The 18338-nt window shown below is 63.3% G+C and overlaps 1 protein-coding gene across 1 annotated transcript in view; it reads left to right on the forward strand.

The window, feature by feature from the left end:
- Window positions 1-8728: 8728 nt before the first annotated feature.
- EFNA2 (ephrin A2) overlaps window positions 8729-18338 on the forward strand; it is a 55098-nt gene continuing 45488 nt past the window's right edge. Inside the window, exon 1 of the mRNA XM_074565538.1 lies at window positions 8729-9097. Coding sequence (XP_074421639.1) covers window positions 8976-9097 — 122 coding nt within the window. The 5' untranslated portion in view covers window positions 8729-8975. The remainder of the gene's footprint in view (window positions 9098-18338) is intronic.

Consider the following 18338-nt stretch of genomic DNA (forward strand, 5'->3'; position numbering starts at 1 on the left):
GAGAGGGGATCCATGCTCGGCCCTGCCGGCAGCCGGGGAAAAGCGTTATCGCAGCCGGATTTGGGGGCTGGGGGGTTTCACAAGCATCGGACGAGGCCGCCCGAGGGACGGGGACGAAGCGAGCGGCGAGTTCCAGCATCCCCGTCCGACCCCCCGCCATCCCGGGAGGCTGTTCCCCGAGTCGCGCAGCGCGACGCTGGGCTCCGGCCACCCCGGACGATGGAGGAGCCATGCACGGCCAGCGGGTCGCCCCGCGGTGGCTCGTGGCCCTCGCCGGCCCCATGCTGGTCCGAGCCGACCGCAGTCAGGGGTTTGCCACCGACGCGGCCCCGGGGAGCGGAGAGGCACAACGTGGCCGCTCATGAGCCGGCAGAAATGGCGCTCCTGGCTGCTCCGTGCCGTGGGGTTTCCCACATTTGGGTCAATTAATGGATTTGTCTCTTCCCCCCACCCACTTTTTCCCCCCCTCCTGCCCCTTTTTCCCCCTCCTGCCCTTTTTTCTCCCCGCTCCTACCCCATCCTCCCCACTCCTGCCCCTTTTTCCCCTCTCCTGCCCCGTCCTTCCGCCTCCTGGCCCCCTTTCCCCCCTCCTGCCCCTCTTCCCCCCTCCTGCCCCTTTTCCCCCCTCCTGCCCCTTTTTCCCTCCTCCTGCCCCCCCCCCTCCTGCCCCTTTTCCCCCCTCCTGCGCCTTTTCCCCCCCTCCTGCGCCTTTTCCCCCCTCCTGCCCCTTTTTCCCTCCTCCTGCCCCCCCTCCTCCTGCGCCTTTTCCCCCCTCCTGCCCCTTTTTCCCTTCTCCTGCCCTCCCTCCTCCTGCCCCTTTTCCCCCCTCCTGCCCCATCCTCCCCACTCCTGCCCCTTTTCCCCCCCTCCTGCCCCCCCTCCTCCTGCCCCTTCTCCCCCCTCCTGCCCCTCCTCCCCCACCACCCCTTTTCCCCCCCTCCTGCCCCATCCTCCCCCCCCGCCCCATCTTCCCCCCTCCTGTCCCCTTTCCCCCCTCCTGCCCCCACTCCTCCTGCCCCATCCTCCCCTCTCCTGCCCCTTTCCCCCCACTCCTGCCCCTTCCCCCCCTCTCCTGCCCCTTTCCCCCCCCTCCTGCCCCTTTTCCCCCCCTCCTGCCCTTTTCCCCCCCCTCCTGCCCCTTTCCCCCCTCTCCTGCCCCTTTCCCCCCCTCCTGCCCCTTCCCCCCACTCCTGCCCCTTTCTCCCCTCTCTCCTGCCCCTTTCCCCCCCTCCTGCCCCTTTTTCCCCCCTCCTGCCCCTTCCCCCCCCCTCCTGCCCCTTTTTCCCCCCTCCTGCCCCTTTTTCCCCCCCCTCCTGCCCCTTTTTCCCCCCTCCTGCCCCTTCCCCCCCCTCCTGCCCCTTTCCCCCCTCTCCTGCCCCTTTCCCCCCCTCCTGCCCCTTCCCCCCCCTCCTGCCCCTTTTCCCCCCCTCCTGCCCTTTTTCCCCCCCCTCCTGCCCCTTTCCCCCCGGCTCCTGCCGGTGGCTGCCCAGGACCAGCCGTGAATTAACCCTCAATTTCTCCCACGTCTTTTACCTCACCAGCAAACCCGCTACGCCGCGACCCCCCCCTGCCCGCCCCCTCCCTGGCATTGCGGGGGGGTCGGTGCCGGTGGATGCCGAGAGCCACCGAGGGCCATCGGCATGACCCCCCCCCCACCCCAACACACACACACCGCGGAACCGGGGGGGGGACGGAGCCCGGGGTCCCCCCGCTCCCACCCTGCGGCTGCGCCGGGGTTGGATGGAGCTGGGGCCGGGAACGCTCCCAGGGACCCTCCTGGGCCCCTTTTTTTCCTGTTTCAGGGAAATTATAACCAGTCCTGGCGCGGGGGCTCCTCCGCCCCGGCCTCTCCCGGCCGCTCCTCACCTTTTACGTGGGAAGGGTTATTTTTTTTTTAATTTCTTTCGGTAGCAAATCTTTTCCCTAATTTCTAGGCCGCCACAATTAAAGCTAAAGGAGCGGGGTGTAAATTATACCTCCCTGCAACCGGCCTCCCCCCCCCCCCCGCCCCGCGTAGCTGGGGGCTGGAAATATGAGGCTTTGCAATAATTAAGGCAAATAGTTGGTTTTGTTTGGTAAGGAAAAAAAAACAACTTCGCTCTTAGAAAGGAGGCAAGAAGGAGCTGGGGAGCGCGGGCTGGGGTGTGCTGGGATGTACTGGGTGGAGCTGGGATGTGCTGGGATATGTTGGGATGCACTGGGTGGAGCTGGGATGTGCTGGGATGTGCTGGGATATGTTGGGATGCACTGGGTGGAGCTGGGATGTGCTGGGTGGAGCTGAGATGTGCTGGCCTGAGCTGGGATGTACTGGGCTGAGCTGAGGTGGGCTGCACTGGAAAGTACTGGGATGTACTGGGTGGAGCTGGGATGTACTGGGCTGAGCTGAGCAGAGCTGGGCTGCACTGGGATGTACTGGGATGTACTGGGCTGAGCTGAGCTGAGCTGCACTGGAATGTACTGGGATGTACTGGGTGGAGCTGGGATGTACTGGGCTGAGCTGGGATGTACTGGGCTGAGCTGAGCTGGGCTGCACTGGAACGTACTGGGATGTACTGGGTGGAGCTGGGATGTACTGGGTGGAGCTGGGATGTACTGGGCTGAGCTGAGCAGAGCTGGGCTGCACTGGGATGTACTTGTCTGAGCTGAGCTGGGCTGCACTGGGCTGCACTGGGATGTACTGGGATGTACTGGGTGGACCTGAGATGTGCTGGGTTGAGCTGGGTTGAGCTGGGATGTACTGGGTGGAGCTGGGATGTGCTGGGATGTGTTGAGATGTGCTGGGCTGCACTGGGTGGAGCTGGGATGTATCAGGCTGAGCTGAGCTGGGCTGCGCTGGGATGTGCTGGTCTGAGCTGGGATGTACTGGGCTGAGCTGAGCTGGGCTGCACTGGGATGTACTGGGCTGCGCTGGGATGTGCTGGGCTGAGCTGGGATGTACTGGGTGGACCTGAGATGTGCTGGGCTGAGCTGGGATCTACTGGGATGTACCGGGTGGAGCAGGGGTATGCTGGGATGTACTGGGCTGAGTTGGGCTGTGCTGGGATATACTGGGCGGAGCTGGGATGTGCTGGGATGTGCTGGGCAGAGCTGGGATGTACTGGGATGTACAGGTAATGGGCGCTTTATCGTTTGCGTTCCTCAAGCCACGAAATAACGAGGGGCTTGATTGGTCTCGAGGGATACGGTGACGCTTGATTAATTCACTAATTATTCCTTCAAGGTATCACCCTCCACCAGGGCCCGATCCTGAGCCAAAGCCCTTCAGAGAGACCCCGGGCAGCGTTTGGGCAGCTCTCCCAGCCTGGCATCAGCTGCCCCCCCCTCCGGCAAGGGGGTGCTGGGGGGCAGGACAGCCCCTCACGCTGTGTCCCCCCACCCCGCCGAGCTCCGCACCCTTCCCTGGAGCGGGGACCTGGGAAAAGCCTGGTTCTTGGAGGTTCACGGGATCCCCCAGCTCTATTTGGGGGGGTTCAACACAGGCGCTGCCCCCCCCCCGAGACCCCTTGCCCCTGCTGCCGGATCCCCGCTATGAACGCCTGGTGTTTTACCTGCTTCGGGCTTTTCCGTTCGGGCTGAATTTCTCAGTCGAGGCATTTTTCCTGTAATTTCAGCCAAATTTGTTTAGCTGTTTCCAAGAACAAGGCTTTGGGTAAAAGACCTTTTAATTTTTGTTTTAAAAATTGGCTTCAAATATTCTAGTGACCTTTTTCTTTCGAAAGCCCAAGTGCCGGGTGCCTGGGAGAAGGGACACGGAGCCTGGCATGGCAGTGGGGGGGGCGGGTGGCAGCTCCATCCCGGCTCCAGCTGGGATCCTGGACCCGGTGAGGGCTCCGCAGTTTGCGGGGGGGAGCCGGGGTGGGCCGGGGGTGTCCCGCAGGCTGCATCCCTGCTGGCTGGCTGGAGCTGGCGGGGGGGGCAGACGGTGTCCCCGGCATCGCTTCCGCCAGCGCTCCAACAATTCCACAGCCTAAATGAGGCCGAATAGGCAAAATCTGGAGGCTGGGAGTGCCGGGAGAGCCCAGCCCTGAGCTCACCCTGCGTTACTGGGCGGGGTGGGGGGGTAAAGGCCTGTCCCCAGTCCAGACCCCAATCCGGACCCCAATCCAGACCTTTCCATCACCGGGAGGTGACGGAAATCCCGCTCAGCCCCTCGACACCGTGGCCTGAGCCGGGCCAGGCCCCCCGTCCCCCCCGCTCCCAGCCCTCGCGGGTCCCCTCAGCCCCGGGTTTGGTCTCGTTCTTCTCTTTGGCGAGGAGCCGGAGGGTGGGGGGGGGCCATGCACCTCCCCGCTTTTGGCTTTCTCACCCCGTGTTTGAAATTTAAGGGTTTTTTTGATCTTAGTTGGCATTTTGCGAGTCTCCTGCCGGCAGCCCCCATCCTGCTGCGCCGTGTGAGGGAACTGGGAACCAGTTCCCTGGCGGCTCCCGCACTGGTTTGGCAGTGGGGGACGCGTGCTGGGTCCCGCTCGCGCTGGGCACCCCCCCCTCCGGTATCCCGAGATCCGTCCTGCCGGTGTCAGACCTCCTCGGGTGGCCGGAGGGCTTGGGGGGGGGGGGGGGGGGCTTGGAGCATCTCGAGCAGCGTTATTAGGGAGCTTATCCCAAGTCACTCCTTCGGGATGTTTGCCTTCAGTTTCGGGGGGCAGCCGGAGCCCCCCGGGCGGTTGTTGCCCAGCACAACTCTCCCCATGAGCAAACCAGACGGAATTGCGACCTGCAGGAACCCCACGGTGGGGGGGGGTGGGGGGGTGGGGGTGGCAGTTGGGGTCCCCCCCTTCCAGCTGGATGTGCCCCAGGAACGGGGCATCCCTGAGAAGGTTTTCCTATGGGTGGTCCAGCATGGGGGGGCTTCGAATACCGAAATTGACCCCGTGGCGGGTGGTGTCGGCTCCGTTGCTGCGAGCTGGGGGTCCCCTCTGAAGGTGCCCCCCCCCGCAGGGTCATAGAATCACAGAATCACGGAGTGGTTTGGGTTGAAGGGACCTTAAAGCCCACCCAGTGCCCCTCCCTGCCCTGGGCAGGGACACCTCCCACCAGCCCAGGTTGCTCCAAGCCCCGTCCAACCTGGCCTTGAACCCCTCCAGGGATGGGGCAGCCACAGCTTCTCTGGGCAGCCTGTTCCAAGGGACCCCCCCAGGGTCCCCCCCACCAGGGGTCCCCCCCGGGGCTGCGCTGCTTGGCCAGGCTCTGCCGGGGCTCCCTCCGTGGCCGCAGCCGCGAGCCCGGGGCGGGGGGACCACCACTGGCCCCTATCGACATGCCCAGAAAGGCTTTTGGTGGCTCGACTTCATGAATGAAAACAGATAAAGCTGACGGAGAAGGGGACGGGTTTATGAGAGCGCCCCCCCTCCCTGGGGAGAAAAATTGGGGGGGGGGGGGGGGGGCTCGGTGGAGAAATACCTCGCTGGGAGCGAGATGCGCGACCTTGGCGGTGGCTTTATTCAAAAATCATTCTGCCTTTATTTGTTTTACTTTTGTTTTGTTTGGGGGTTTTTGGTTTGGTTTTTTTTCTGGGGGGGGGGGATGCGGAACACCCCCCCCCCCCCCCCACTTCATTGAGTTTTTCCAAATGGGTTTTGCTAAACAAGTGATGAGGATGAGCCATATTTTATTTACGGCCCGCCTTATCTCCGCGCGGCGCCGGGCGGGTTTGACACCGGAGCTGTTTCTGCCTTTTGAAAGGAACAAACTCCAAAGGAAAAGCGCGTCGGGCGGAGACGGATTTACCGGGACATTCGGATGCCGAGGCGGAAAGCCAGGCAGCCAGCGGGATTCGCGGAAGCGCCTCGGCTGCTCGCTCCCGGTGACCTTAACGGGCACCTTGTTGCTGTTGTGAATCCAACGGGATGCGGATTTGCATCCCGAGGAGCTCCGGAGACTCCGCAGTGGCCGAAAACCACCCGGGAGGGACCCGCCGGGGACCGCGGGGAGGAGGGCTCGGAGTGCCCCCCCCCCCGTCTGCGCACCCTTCTGCAGCAGCGGCCGTTCCTGGACTTGGGGGGGGGGTTGTGGGGGGGTCTGGGAGTGGATGGGTCCTGCCCCGGCCAGCGGTGGCCTTCCCGGGCAGCCCGAGAAGGGCGTCCTCGCTCGTGGGTGGGATGTCCTCATTCCTGAATGGGATGTCCTCATTCATGGGTGGGATGTTGTCATTCATAGGTGGGATGTCCTCATTCATAGGTGGGATGTCCTCATTCATAGGTGGGATGTCCTCATTCATGGATGGGATGTCCTCGTTCATGGATGGGATGTCCTCATGCATGGGTGGGATGTTGTCATTCATAGGTGGGATGTCCTCATGCATGGGTGGGATGTCCCCACTCATGGGTGGGATGTTGTCATTCATAGGTGGGATGTCCTCATTCATGGATGGGATGTCCTCGTTCATGGATGGGATGTCCTCTTTCCTGAATGGGATGTCCTCATGCATGGGTGGGATGTTGTCATTCATAGGTGGGATGTCCTCATGCATGGGTGGGATGTCCCCACTCATGGATGTGATGTCCTCATTCATGGATGTGATGTCCTTGCTCATGGATGTGATGTCCTTGCTCATGGTTGTGATGTCCTCGCTCATGGTTGTGATGTCCTCGCTCATGGATGTGACAACCTCACTCGTGGGTGGGATGTCCTCATTCATGAGTGGGATGTCCTGTCTCAGGGGTGGGATGTCCTCTCTCAGGGGCAGGATGTCCTCATTCATGAATGTGCCATCCTCACTCATGGGTGGGATGTCCTCTCTCAGGGGTGGGATGTCCTCGCTCATGGATGGGATGTCCTTACTTATGGATGGGATGTCCTCATTCATGAATGTGACATCCTCCCTCACGGGTGGGATGTCCTCACTCGGGGACGTGGCTCCCCGTGCCGCAGCCAGGCAGCTCACCGCAACCAAAAATCCCACCATCCCTCGTCCTGCAGAGGGGACTCCATCTGTCCTCCCCCGTGCCGGCCCCGGTGCCCCGGCAGAGCCCGGTGGCCGTGGCGAGGGTGGCTGTGGCCCGCGGTGGCCCTGGCTGGTGGGGACGCGGGGACAGGGCTGGTGGCGCGGGAGGTGCCGCCGGTGCCCTGTGCTTCCCGTCAGCGTTTTCCTGGAGTGCGGCAAAGGGAAACGAGACGTTAATGCAAATTATTGGTTAATTTTATCCCCGGATCGGAGGTGACAAAATGTTTATGCATTGGGGGGGGGGGGTGGGAATCTGCATTCCCCCCCCCCCCCCGGTGTCCGGCTGCTCCGGCCCTGCCCTTGGCCGTGTCCCGGCTGCAGGACACGTCCCCGTCCCTGTCCCCGTCCCCGTCCCCGTCCCCTGTGGCGTCAGCCCCTGGCTGCCCCTTCCCAACGTAACCCCCCCCCACACTTTGCAACACCCGCCCCCCCCCCCCCCCCCAAAGCAGCCCCGACCCCCCCGTGCACCCTCGCACCCCCCTGAGCCCTTCCCGCCCTCCAGGGAAAGGCCCCCCCAAACCTCCCCGCTCGTGTGCTGCACCCCAATGCAGACCCCCCCCCCCTTTGCAGAGGGACCCCCCACCCTCTCAGTGTGACCCCCCCCTCCCGCTTGCAAAGGGATCCCCCACCCCCCTGGTGTGACACCCCCCTTTTGCAGAGGGACCCCCCCCGCCCTCCCGGTGTGACACATTCCCCCCCCCCCCCGTTTCCAAATATCCCCTGACCCTCCCGGTGCGACCCCCCCCTTCCCAAAGCCCCCCCCGGCCCTGCCGGTGTGACACTCCCCACCCCCACCCCCCCCCATTTACAGAGGGACCTGCCGGTCTGACCCCCCCCCACCTCTCCAAAGGTGTCGCCCCCCCCCCCCCCGCTGTGACACCCCTCTTCCCAACGGGACCCCCCCACCCTCCCGGTGTAACCGCCCCCTCCTTCCCAAAGCCCCCCCCCGGCCCTGCCGGTGTGACCCCCCCCCGTTTGCAGAGGGACCTGCCGGTGTGACACGCACCCCCCCCCCCCCCCGTTTGCAGAAGGAAGCCTCGCCCTCCCAGTGTGACACCCCCCCCCCTTCCCAAAGCCCCCCCCGGCCCTGCCGGTGTGACCCCCCCCCGTTTGCAGAGGGACCTGCCGGTGTGACCCCCCCCCACCCTTCCAAAGGTGTCGCCCCCCCTCCCGGTGTGACCCCTCCCGGTGTGACCCCCCCCGTTTGCAGAGGGACCTGCCGGTGTGACCCCCCCCCCCTCTTTCCAAGACCCCCTCGCGCCCCCCCCCCCTCCGGCGCCCGTCCGTGTCCCCCCCCAACCAGAGGCGGGACCGCGGCGGCGCGCGGGGCCCCGCCCTGGTCCCGCGGCGGGCGCGCGCGCGCGGCGGCGGCGGCGGCGGCGGCGGCCGCCGGTGGCAACAATGTGTCAGAGGCGGCGGCGGGGGAGGGCGTGGCCTGCGCGCGGGGCGGGGCGTGGCCTGCGCACGGGGCGGGGCGTGGCCGCGCGGGGCGGGGCGGGGCGGGGGCGCGGGCGGCGGGCGCAGCATGGCGCGGCGGCACTGAGGGAGCAGCGGCCTCCCCGGCCCGGCCTTTGTCTCTCCGGTGTCCCCGCAGCGGAGGAACCCGCGCCCGGGGGGGCGGGGGGGCTGAGCCCGCACCGTCCCCGCTCCCCTCCCGTCGGTGCGGGGAGCAGCTCCGGGGCTCGGGACCGGGCGGCGGCGGTGGCGGTGGTGGTGGTGCCCGGAGGAACTTGGCCGAAGTTCGGCGGGGGGTGAGGAGCGGTAGGAAGGGGGGAGGTTCCCGGTACCGGGGCGCCGCGGGAACCGGCCGGTCCCCGCCGCCCGGGCGCGGGATGCGGCTGCCCCGGCGCCGCCGCACCGCGGCCGCCCCCAACTTTCCCCGCTGACGGCGCCCGGGGCCGCGGGCGATGGTGAGGGTTGGCCGCCCGCCCGCCGCCGCCCGCCGCCGGCCCCAGGGCTCCGCCGGCCGCCGCCGCCGCCGCCCCGCCGCCCCCTGAAGCGGCCGGAGCCGCGCCCGCCGCCGGCCGGGACGATGGTACGCTGGGAGGCGGCCGCGCTGCTCGCCGCGCTCGTCGGTGTCTGCGTCTGGACCGACGAGACCGGGAAAGTTATCTCGGATCGGTACGCCGTCTACTGGAACGGCAGCAACCCCAGGTGAGGCCGGGGGCGGCGGGGACCGGGACCGGGGCGGCGGCGGGGGCCGGGCTGCAGCGACGCCCAAGTTTTAGGCTTCATTTCTCCCCCCCGCACCCACCCTTCGGTGAACCCGCAGCCGCCCGCCCGGTGGGTGACAGGCGAATCGGGTCCCGCTCCAACCGCCGGGGATCCCCGGTGTTTACCGGGCGGCCCCGATTTGCTCCGGTGAACGGTCCGGGCGGCCCCGGGGGGCTCGGTGCGGGTCCCCGCCGGTGCCACTCCGCCGGGGCTGACTCCTCCGGTTGCTCCCCCCCCGCTCCAAAGTTCCCCCCGGGGGTGGGGGGGGGGGGGTCTGCGGCAGCCCCGGGAGCACCGGCGGCGGGCAGGTCGCGGTCCCTGTGGGGGCGGCGGGGCCCCCCCAGCCCCTCCGCGCCCAACTTCGGGGAAGTTCGAGTTCCTCTTCCCCGCCGGTCCCGTGTCCCCTCCCCCCCGGTCCCTCTCCCCGGGGCGGGGAGGGGGGGGGACTCGGCGAAGGTGCTGCGGAAAAAGCCCGAAATACGCCCAAAAGCGGCGGGTGCTGCCGGCGGCGGCCGCGGGAGGGTCGGGAATAACGATTTTGGGGCTGAAACAGCAAAATGGGGCGGTGCGGGGCAGCTGCGGCCCATTTGGTTCCCCCCCCCCCCTCGGCAGAGCGATCGCTGCCGGCTTGAGATCGTTTTCCCGGTCGGTCTTTGAATTTAAATTTTTTTAAAATTTATTTTTTATTTTTCTAAGCATCCATATTTAGTTGGGGTTTTTTTTGTTTTTTTTTTTTTTTTCTTTTTGGCGAGAGTTTCATTTCTGTTGTATTTCTTTGTTCGTAATTGTGAGGAACCTAAAAAACTGTCGGCGAGTTTCAAGCGCGGATGAATTCTTCTCCTGCCTCAGGTGGTTGGGACCCCCCCTCTGGAGCCCCCCGTCGCCCTCTTCTCCCCCTTCGGTTACAGACCCATCGGGCGGATTTGGGAGGATTCTTGTAAAAGACGAGGAAAAAAAAATAATCGAGAAAACTGTCACCAAACCCACATTTTTTTCCCCCTCATTAAGCAAAGTTAGGGTGGCCCCGGCGGTGTCCCCCGCGGAGCTGGCGGGGGGTGGCGTGGTGATGCTCGGGTCACTTCTGCGCCTGTCCCTGGGTAAAACGGGTGTTTCTGTGTCCCCCGCAGGTCCCCACAGGGCGAGGGGCTGTGGGGGTGGCAGCGCGGCCTGTCCCTCGCCCCCCGGCCGGGGCTGGGGACACCAGCGAGGCGTCCCCTGGGGTGCTGCCCGGCCGGGAGGGGACCCTGGTGGCACCTTCTCCGCATCCTGGTGACACCATCACAGTTTATTAAAGTTCCCGGTGGCGTTTCGGCGGGTGGCCGCAGGTACCCGCAGCCGGTGGGATGCGAGCGTCGTCCTCCGGCCGCCGCGTGCCCCCTCGGGGACGGGGGAGACCAGCCGGGAGCCATCACCCCCATCCTCGTCCCCTCGAAATTGGGGAATGGGGGCGAGCCCGTGCCTTTGTGCGCGGCGGTGCCTTCGCCGCGGGCCGCCTGCCGTGCATATGGATTTTATTATCTCCCTCACATTTTTGTGGGGGATTGTAAGAGGCAGGGATTTCTTCTCTCTCTCTCTTTTTTTTTTTTTTTTTTTTTTTTTTTTTTTTTTTTTTTTTGCCCGTTGCAAAGTTTTTGGTTACAGTTCCTGGTTCCTCCCCAGCTCCCACATTTTGGGCTCTTTTCTTTTGTTCTCCCAAATGCCAAAAATGTGCGAGGGTCCCCCCCCAACCCCGGCTCAAACTCGGGCATCCCAGCTACCGGGGACGAGGGGTCGGGGCCGCGGCTGAGATTGAGCACCCGAAGGTCCCTACGGCGGTGACGGTCACCAAAAGTGGCCCCCCCGGGGCTTGGGTGACGGGTGTCCTGGGTGTTGGTGTGGGACCTGGCGTCGGTGGTGGCTTCGGCTCGGCCCCATGAGCCACCCGCGTCCCCATCGCCCCCTTGTACGTGCCGGGATGGGCACCGCGAGGAATTTATCCTCGGAAATAGGTGGTGGTTCATCATTACATCTATATATACTTTATTTATTTTTTTTCTTCGAAATCCGACATTGGCAGGGAAAAATATTTTCGAGGCGGGGGCGGGGGGGGGATAAAATAGGGCAAAGGAAGTGGGAAGGGATGGGAGGGAAGAGCAGACAATGGCTGGTGGGTTTCGCAGGCACGTCCGCGGCGCCGGGATGTGACCCACATTCCCCCAACGTTGGGAGCGCCCCGTGTCGCAATCGCCCGTGTGCTCCGCGCTCCCCGCCTGCGCCGAAGGGCCTGGGGATTCAAGGCAATTTATTAGAGGTGGCAAATATAGAAATCGCCATCGAGTTTTCTGCTTATTTCCCTTTTTTGAACCCAGCGGTGGCTTTATTTTGCCTGTCTGCGGAGTTGCTAGAAGACTAGCTCATCCTTAAAAATTAAGAACATATATGCTTTTTCTAGGTCCCTTGGTTTCTTTCTTCCCCCCCCCCCCATCTCATTTAATCAGGGGGAAATCAAAAGGTAAATTTTAAAATAAAAGAAAGGAGAGGAAAACAAAAAAATGGTTAAAACGCCCGGTGCTTGTGTGAACCCCCACACCTGATCTGGCGATAAATATTTTTTTTTTTTTCTTCGGGTTTATGTTGCAATCTCTGTTTTGTACAAGACACTAATAAATCTCCTGGTCGATACGATTTGCTCAGATTAGAATAATTCTATATTTCATAATTGGGTCTAAATTAAAAATAAGTGGTACCACGGGATGCTGCAATTTGCCCGTTCTGTGGAGATATTTATCCGCTCGCTGTGGATTTACAGGTTGCTTTTTTGTTTTGTTTTTTTTTTATTATTTTTTTTTATTTTTAAATGATTTTGTGTAAGCGTGCCTTGGGAAAAGGTTGCACGGGCTTTGCTGGATGTGACTCCTGGGTTGTCCTGGAAATAGCCGAAGGAGGAAGAACGTATCTTTGTGTAATCCGGCACCGTTTCCGTACCCACGTAGAACTGGGGATTTTTTGCGTTCCCGCTGTTTTTTCCACCCCGGTGGTGGGATGCGCTGGCAGAGCAGGGCCAGGGCTGGTCCTGGGTGCGGGATGATGGGACCAGGGATGGGACCGTGGGGGACCAGACCTTGGCAGGGCTCTGGTGGGGTCCGGCCGTGGCCGGGCTCTTCCTCCGTGGGGTCTTTGGGGGGCTGTGTGGACGCTCCGTGGTTCCCGCTGGTGTGGGAGCCGCTCACCCGGAGGGGTTTTGGGTGGGTTTTGCAGAACCCTGGGTGTCCTGGGGGGTTTTTGGGTGGGTTTTGCGGAGCCCCGGGCATCCCGGAGGGGTTTTGGGTGGGTTTTGCAGAGCCCAGGGTATCTGGGAGGGGTTTTGGGTGGGTTTTGCAGAGCCTAGGGCATCCTGAAGGGGTTTTGGGTGGGTTTGCAGAGCCCCAAGGTGTCACGGAGGGGTTTTGGGTGGGTTTGCAGAGCCCCAAGGCGTCACGGAGGGTTTTTGGGTGGGTTTTGCAGAGCCCCAAGGCGTCACGGAGGGTTTTTGGGTGGGTTTTGCAGAGCCCCAAGGGGTCACGGAGGGTTTTTGGGTGGGTTTTGCAGAGCCCTGGGTATCTGGGAGGGGTTTTGGGTGGGTTTTGCAGAGCCCCGAGGCATCCCAGAAGGGGTTTTTGGGTGGGTTTTGCAGAGCCCTGGGCATCTTGGAGGATTTTTGGGTGGGTTTTGCAGAGCCTCGGGTGTCCAGGGGGGTTTTTGGGTGGGTTTGCAGCCCCGGGACCTGGCAAGAGGCACCGTGGGGCGAACCGGGCATCCTGGAGCATCCGCCGGCGGGACGGCGTCGCCCACGCGGGTGGGGGGGTCTCCAGCTTTGCCCCCCTCGCTCTGCAGTGAGATTTGACACTGAACACCTCCAGGGCTCTACAGCGCGGTGAAAAATCAGGGATTTGGGAAAACTCCGTGCTATGGCGGGGGGAAAAAGCTCTGCGGGAAGGAGCGACCCGTCCTCGGAGGGTGTCCCCTCCCTCCCCGATCCCGGGACCCCTCGACCCGCGGCCTCGGGGCTGCGACTGGAAAGCTCTGGAAGGCCAAGGAAGGACGGGAGGGTTGAAGGTTTTCGTTCCCGGCTCTGCCCGCAGCTCGGGAACGGGCAGGTTGCTGTAATTCCGGAATGACAGTGTTCCTCCTGCAGCCAGACGCGATTCCCGAGCGCGCGGCCGTGGGTTTCTGTATCTACCGAGGGGGAAATGTGCAAAGTATTAGGTATTTTCCTCTCTCTGTTTACAGTACAGATACAAATGCTGTAAATGGTCTAGATTTTACCCGTGGCCTATATTTAACTGTGAAGTCATTTCACTGCCTTGGAAGGCTTATTTTCCGATTTATTCCCCCCCCCCCCCCCCCCTTTTTTTTTTTTCTTTTTTTTTTCGGTTTGTGAGCACAGCTGGGATTTCTCTTCTGTTCCTCTGCACTCCCCAATCCCGGGATCGGGAAGCCGGAGAAATGGTTTCTAGCTGGGGCGGGTGGGGAGAGGGGGGGGGGCGGATTTACTGCGGCTGGCGGGAGCCTGGGTGACGCTTGGGGACACGGTGACAGCGGAGCAGGACTTTTCTGGAGGGGTCCTTTTGTGCTCCCTCCCCTTCGGGAGCGGGCGAAGGGTCCGTGCCGCAGGGATGGGGGAGTTGGGGTGACAGGGGAACGTCCCGGGGCGGGGGCTGGGGGCTCATCGGCATTTGTGCCCCTTTTCTCCTGCGTCCCCGTCTCTCCCCGGGGCTTTGTCCGAGGGCTCGGGGCTCCGGGAGCCGCGGCAAAGCCACGGCCAGCTGGGGCTGGGGCGAACTTGCCGGCCTGTGAGTCATGAGGGCTTGTGGCCGGGGGGAGGTGGGGGTGGCAACCTGCGTGTGCCGCCTCTCCTTCGAGGCAGCGAAGGCGACGCGCGTTTGGGTTTTTTCCAAGGGGAATTTGGGGCTGGGGAGGGGTTGGCCGAGCAGGAGGGCTCGGCTCGGGGTGGGGGGAGCGTGCCTGGCGCTGGACGTGCCCACCCAACGCCACGGCGGGTTCGGTGCCGGTGATGCCGTGGGGCTGGTCACCAAAAACTCTGTGTCCCGGCTCCATCCAAGGTTGGGTCCTTGGGGGTCGGTTCTCCATGGGCATCACTGCTCCCGTAGGCATCGCACGGGGGTCTGAAACACACCCCGTTCCCCCCCACCAGGCGATTTTAACATGAATTTTAACTCTGGCGCTTGGGTGGTTCCCGTATCGCCGTCAGGCCGCGTCCCCGCACCGGCTGCGCCGGGCTTGGGCTGCCGGCGGCGGTGCCGGTGTGGTTGGAGATGCCGGCGCTGGGCCGCGTCCTGCGCAATGACTGCTCTTTTAGTTTTACATCTGATCCCTTCTCCCTTTGTGCCCAGATCATTCCCAGCCCTTCCCACCCCGCTTTTCCAGCCCGTTAAGCCGCGTTAGCGACTCTTCGCCGGCGCGGTTAATGGAGAGCAGATACCAGCAGGTCTGGCGGCCCCGACAAGATTTTTTTTTTTTTTTTTTTTTTCTTTCCCCCCCCCTCCCTGCCCGTCTCTTGTCTCTCTCTGCCCGTCCTCTTTCGAGGCACCGCAATTACATTCCCTGCTGGTCGCACATTTGGTAGCCAAATGCCGGCCATGCGCCGCATCCTTAATGCGAGGGATGGGGCTGGGGGTGCGCGGTGCTGCCAGCGGGGCAGCGAGAACGGTGAGGAGAGAGCTTTAAAAGTACGCTTTCATATAGAAAGATATATATATATGCACATATATACACTTTACACCCACTAATAATTAATACAGATGCCCAAACCCCCCCCCGCTGCCGTACGCCGGTGGGGGGAAGATGCGTGCCCGTGGCCGTCCCTGCGCTATACACATGTGTGGCACCTACTCGTGGGCTGTTGGGGGGGGAGAAAAAAGGTTTGGTTTTATTTTTCCGTGTCTCCAACCAGAGATCTCGGCACCCAGCTCCGGTCCCTGTCTGTCTGTCTGGCCGCGTCCCCGTGCCGCTGCCGGGGCTGCCCGTGCCCGTACCCGCCAGCGCCTGACAAGGTTCATCCGCCGGGTTGTCGGTATAAAATTGCAGCGATTGTTCCTTAAATAGCTCCCCCTTCCCGCCGGTGAAAATTTCGGTTCTTTTGTGTTAGGCGTGAGTTCGGAGGCTTCGTTTTCATCCTAGGTGGGTTTTTCCCCCAGCTGGGGCAGAGATCTTGCCCTCCTCCATTGCATTTAATGGGATTTACGGAAGGCAAGCGGATCTCGGCGTTGTTACCTCCAGCCCCGAAGAGGAGTTTAAACGCGGCTTCCCCCCTCCGCCGTGACCCGTCTGAGCCCGATGTGCCCCGGCCCAAAGCCTGGCCGTTTTCCAGCACTCGGAGCATCCTCACCAAGCCGGGACCGACCCCGGTTTCGCCTCCAAGCGTGGGGGAAAGCGGCGCTTCCAGCAGTGCTGCCGCGGTCCGAGCCCCGAAGCCCGAGGGGCGGCCACCGCGGCCACTTCGGTCCTTGCCAAATGAATTTGGGAGGCCTCTCTGAAGCCGGGGACACCCTGAAAAAGGGGCTTGTAGTTTCCCTGTCGTCTGTGGGGCGCCCGCGCGGGCGCGACCTCTTTGCCGTTGCCGTCCCCACCGGGCGCCGTCAGGGTGGCAGCGCCCGCGGGGCCACTGGGGCTCCTCCATCCCATGCCATGCACCGGGGCTGGTTTTCCCCCAGTAGGAAAACCGGGAAGGCACGAGGCTGAGCGCGGGGCGGCCGGGGGCCGTCCCGTTTGGGTAGCGCCATGCCGTGCCACGGCGTGCCACCATCCGGGCGAGGTGCTGCCACCCTGGCACCGTGTCCCAGCTTGTTCCTGGGCGGCCCCCGGAGTGTTGTTATTTATTTATTTCTCCTCCCTCCTCTTCCCCCCTCCGCTTTGCTCGTTGATGCTGCTGTGGCTGGGGCTGCTAAATAGCTTCCCATTGTTCGAGAGCTAATTAGCTCTTAATGAGGCTCCTCACTCGGAAGCCCAGGGAAGGGAGGCTGTGGGGAGGGCAGGCCGCCTGGCGGGGAGCGGGCGATGGGGTCCCCCGACCCTCCTGGGGACAGCGGTTGGGTTTGGCTCCGCGGCACCGGCGGTGGGAGATGGAGGGGGTCTCCGTGGCCGGCGGTGGAGCTGCCACACGGAGCTGCGTCCCAAAGGGTGGCCGGGGACCGAAGGCCTTTGCCCAAAGTCCCCTGTGGAGCCCCGGACGCGGTGACTGTCGGGGAGGGATGAAAACCCCGCGGGGTTTGCGGAGCCCGGCAGCGCGGTCCCGACGTCCCCTCCGGTGTCACCCTGCTCCGCCAGCCCCCTCTGCGGGGGGGTGCCTGACCTTGGTTGGGGGGCACGTCTCTCCTTTTGGCAATAGGTGCTAAAACCATTGGTTTTTCTAAGCTCATCCCTTGTCTGTGCACCCTCGGTGGGGCAAATCCTGCTCCGCATCCCCTGTGTCCCCCGCCCCATGGCCGTATCCCATCCCTCGGGGACAGCCTGGCCCAAGCCTTCGCCCCTGCCGGAATTCCAGAGCTTTGGCCAGAGGGGGTTCCGGAGCGTTGGCCGGAGGGAGGCAGGCAGCGCAGACGGAGGATCCTGGACCCCCCCCCAGGGTGGGGAGCAGGGGGTCGGTGTCCGTGTGCCGGGTCCAGGCTCTGCCCCCGAAGCCGCCCGTGTCCCGGAGCGCTGCCACGGGCATGATGCCGGTGCGGCTGCGGCGGGTGCCGGATGGCGATGCCGCAGACGTGCTGGGGGGGTGGAAAAAAAGGGATCCTTCTCCAAAGGGGCTGGAAAAGCACCCGCCTCCGCCCGGCCCAGCGCCCCGCTCCCATTGAAGATGGGCTTTGTCCCCCCGCGCCGGGGTGGGGGGCGTGGGAGGACCCCAAACTTCAGACTTCAAAGTGTCAGATGAGGCGGTTGAAGCAACAGCAGTGGGGGAAAAATTAAACAAAGGAGGAAAATTTACTCCCTGGAATAATAATGAAGACAGGGAGTGACTTCGCCTTCCCTCGTGCCCTTGGGGGGCAGCGAGGGGTCTGACCCCCGAAGAGCCCGTCGGGGAGGATGGGAGTGTGAAGACACACGAGATGCCAGAGTCGAGCCCCAGCCCGGGCTGGTGGGAGCTTTGGGCTCACCCCCCTGTCCTGGCCAGCCCCCTGTGGCTGCTAGCCGGGGCTCGGGCCGGCCCCCGAGGGGGCAGAGGAGCCCGGAGGGTCTCACCCAGGTGTCACCTCAGTGGGGACCAGCTGGGTGTGGGGTCCTGGGGGGGGGGGGTCGGGGTGAGGCTGGGGCCCCCCGGTGTCCCCCCGCTCGCCCGCCGAGGCTCGTGGTGGTGGCGGGGGCCCGCGGCGCTCTGCCCCATGGGTCCCCGGCAGCGATGGAGAGGCCGCGGAGCTTGGCCATCGCCGGCTCCGGTGGGGCCAGCGGGACCCGCGCTCCCGCTTCCGAGCCCCGCGCGCATCCCTTGGACCGTTATCCTCCGGGTCGTGAACGGAAGGAGAGGGATGCAGGCAGGGACGGGGACTAAAACGTGTTTATTTAATTATTTACTTACTTATTTATTCCTCTCCTTTTTAATTCCCCTCATCCTGTATTTGATCCATTGGGTGTTTTCCTCTGGGTCTTGAACGGAGGGAGAGGGATGCAGACAGGAACAGGGACTAAAACTTATTTATTTAATTATTTACCTATTTATTCCTCCCCTTTTTAATTCCCCTCATCCCATATTTGATCCATTGGATGTTTTCCTCCGGGTCTTGAATGGAGGGAGGGGGATGCAGACGGGAACGGGGGGACTAAGGCTTCCCTTCTTTCTTTCTTTCTTTATTTATTCCTCCCCTTTTTAATTCCCTTCATCCCATATTTGCTTTCCAAGACCCCGGCCACGTCCCGGTGGGACTGTGCCGGGGGGGGATCCCGCGGGATGCAGCCGTCGGCACGCGAGCTCCTCCTGACCTGCCGATTTTCAGCTTTTCTTGGCATTTCCCTCCCCTCCCCCCCCCCCCGCCATCGACCTTGCTTTGTGTTTGGGGGGGTTTTCCGTGATTTTTTTTTATTTTTTTTTTTACCCACACGCGTGTGGCGGTGCCACCAGCCTGGCAGCATCTGCAGGCGTTTCCACCCCCGGCATTCCCAATGCCAGTATTCCCACCGCCAAAGCGTTACCAGGATCCCCGGAGTTTAAAACCAT

Source organism: Larus michahellis, chromosome 23 (assembly GCF_964199755.1).
Source record: "Larus michahellis chromosome 23, bLarMic1.1, whole genome shotgun sequence".
NCBI lineage: Eukaryota > Metazoa > Chordata > Aves > Charadriiformes > Laridae > Larus > Larus michahellis.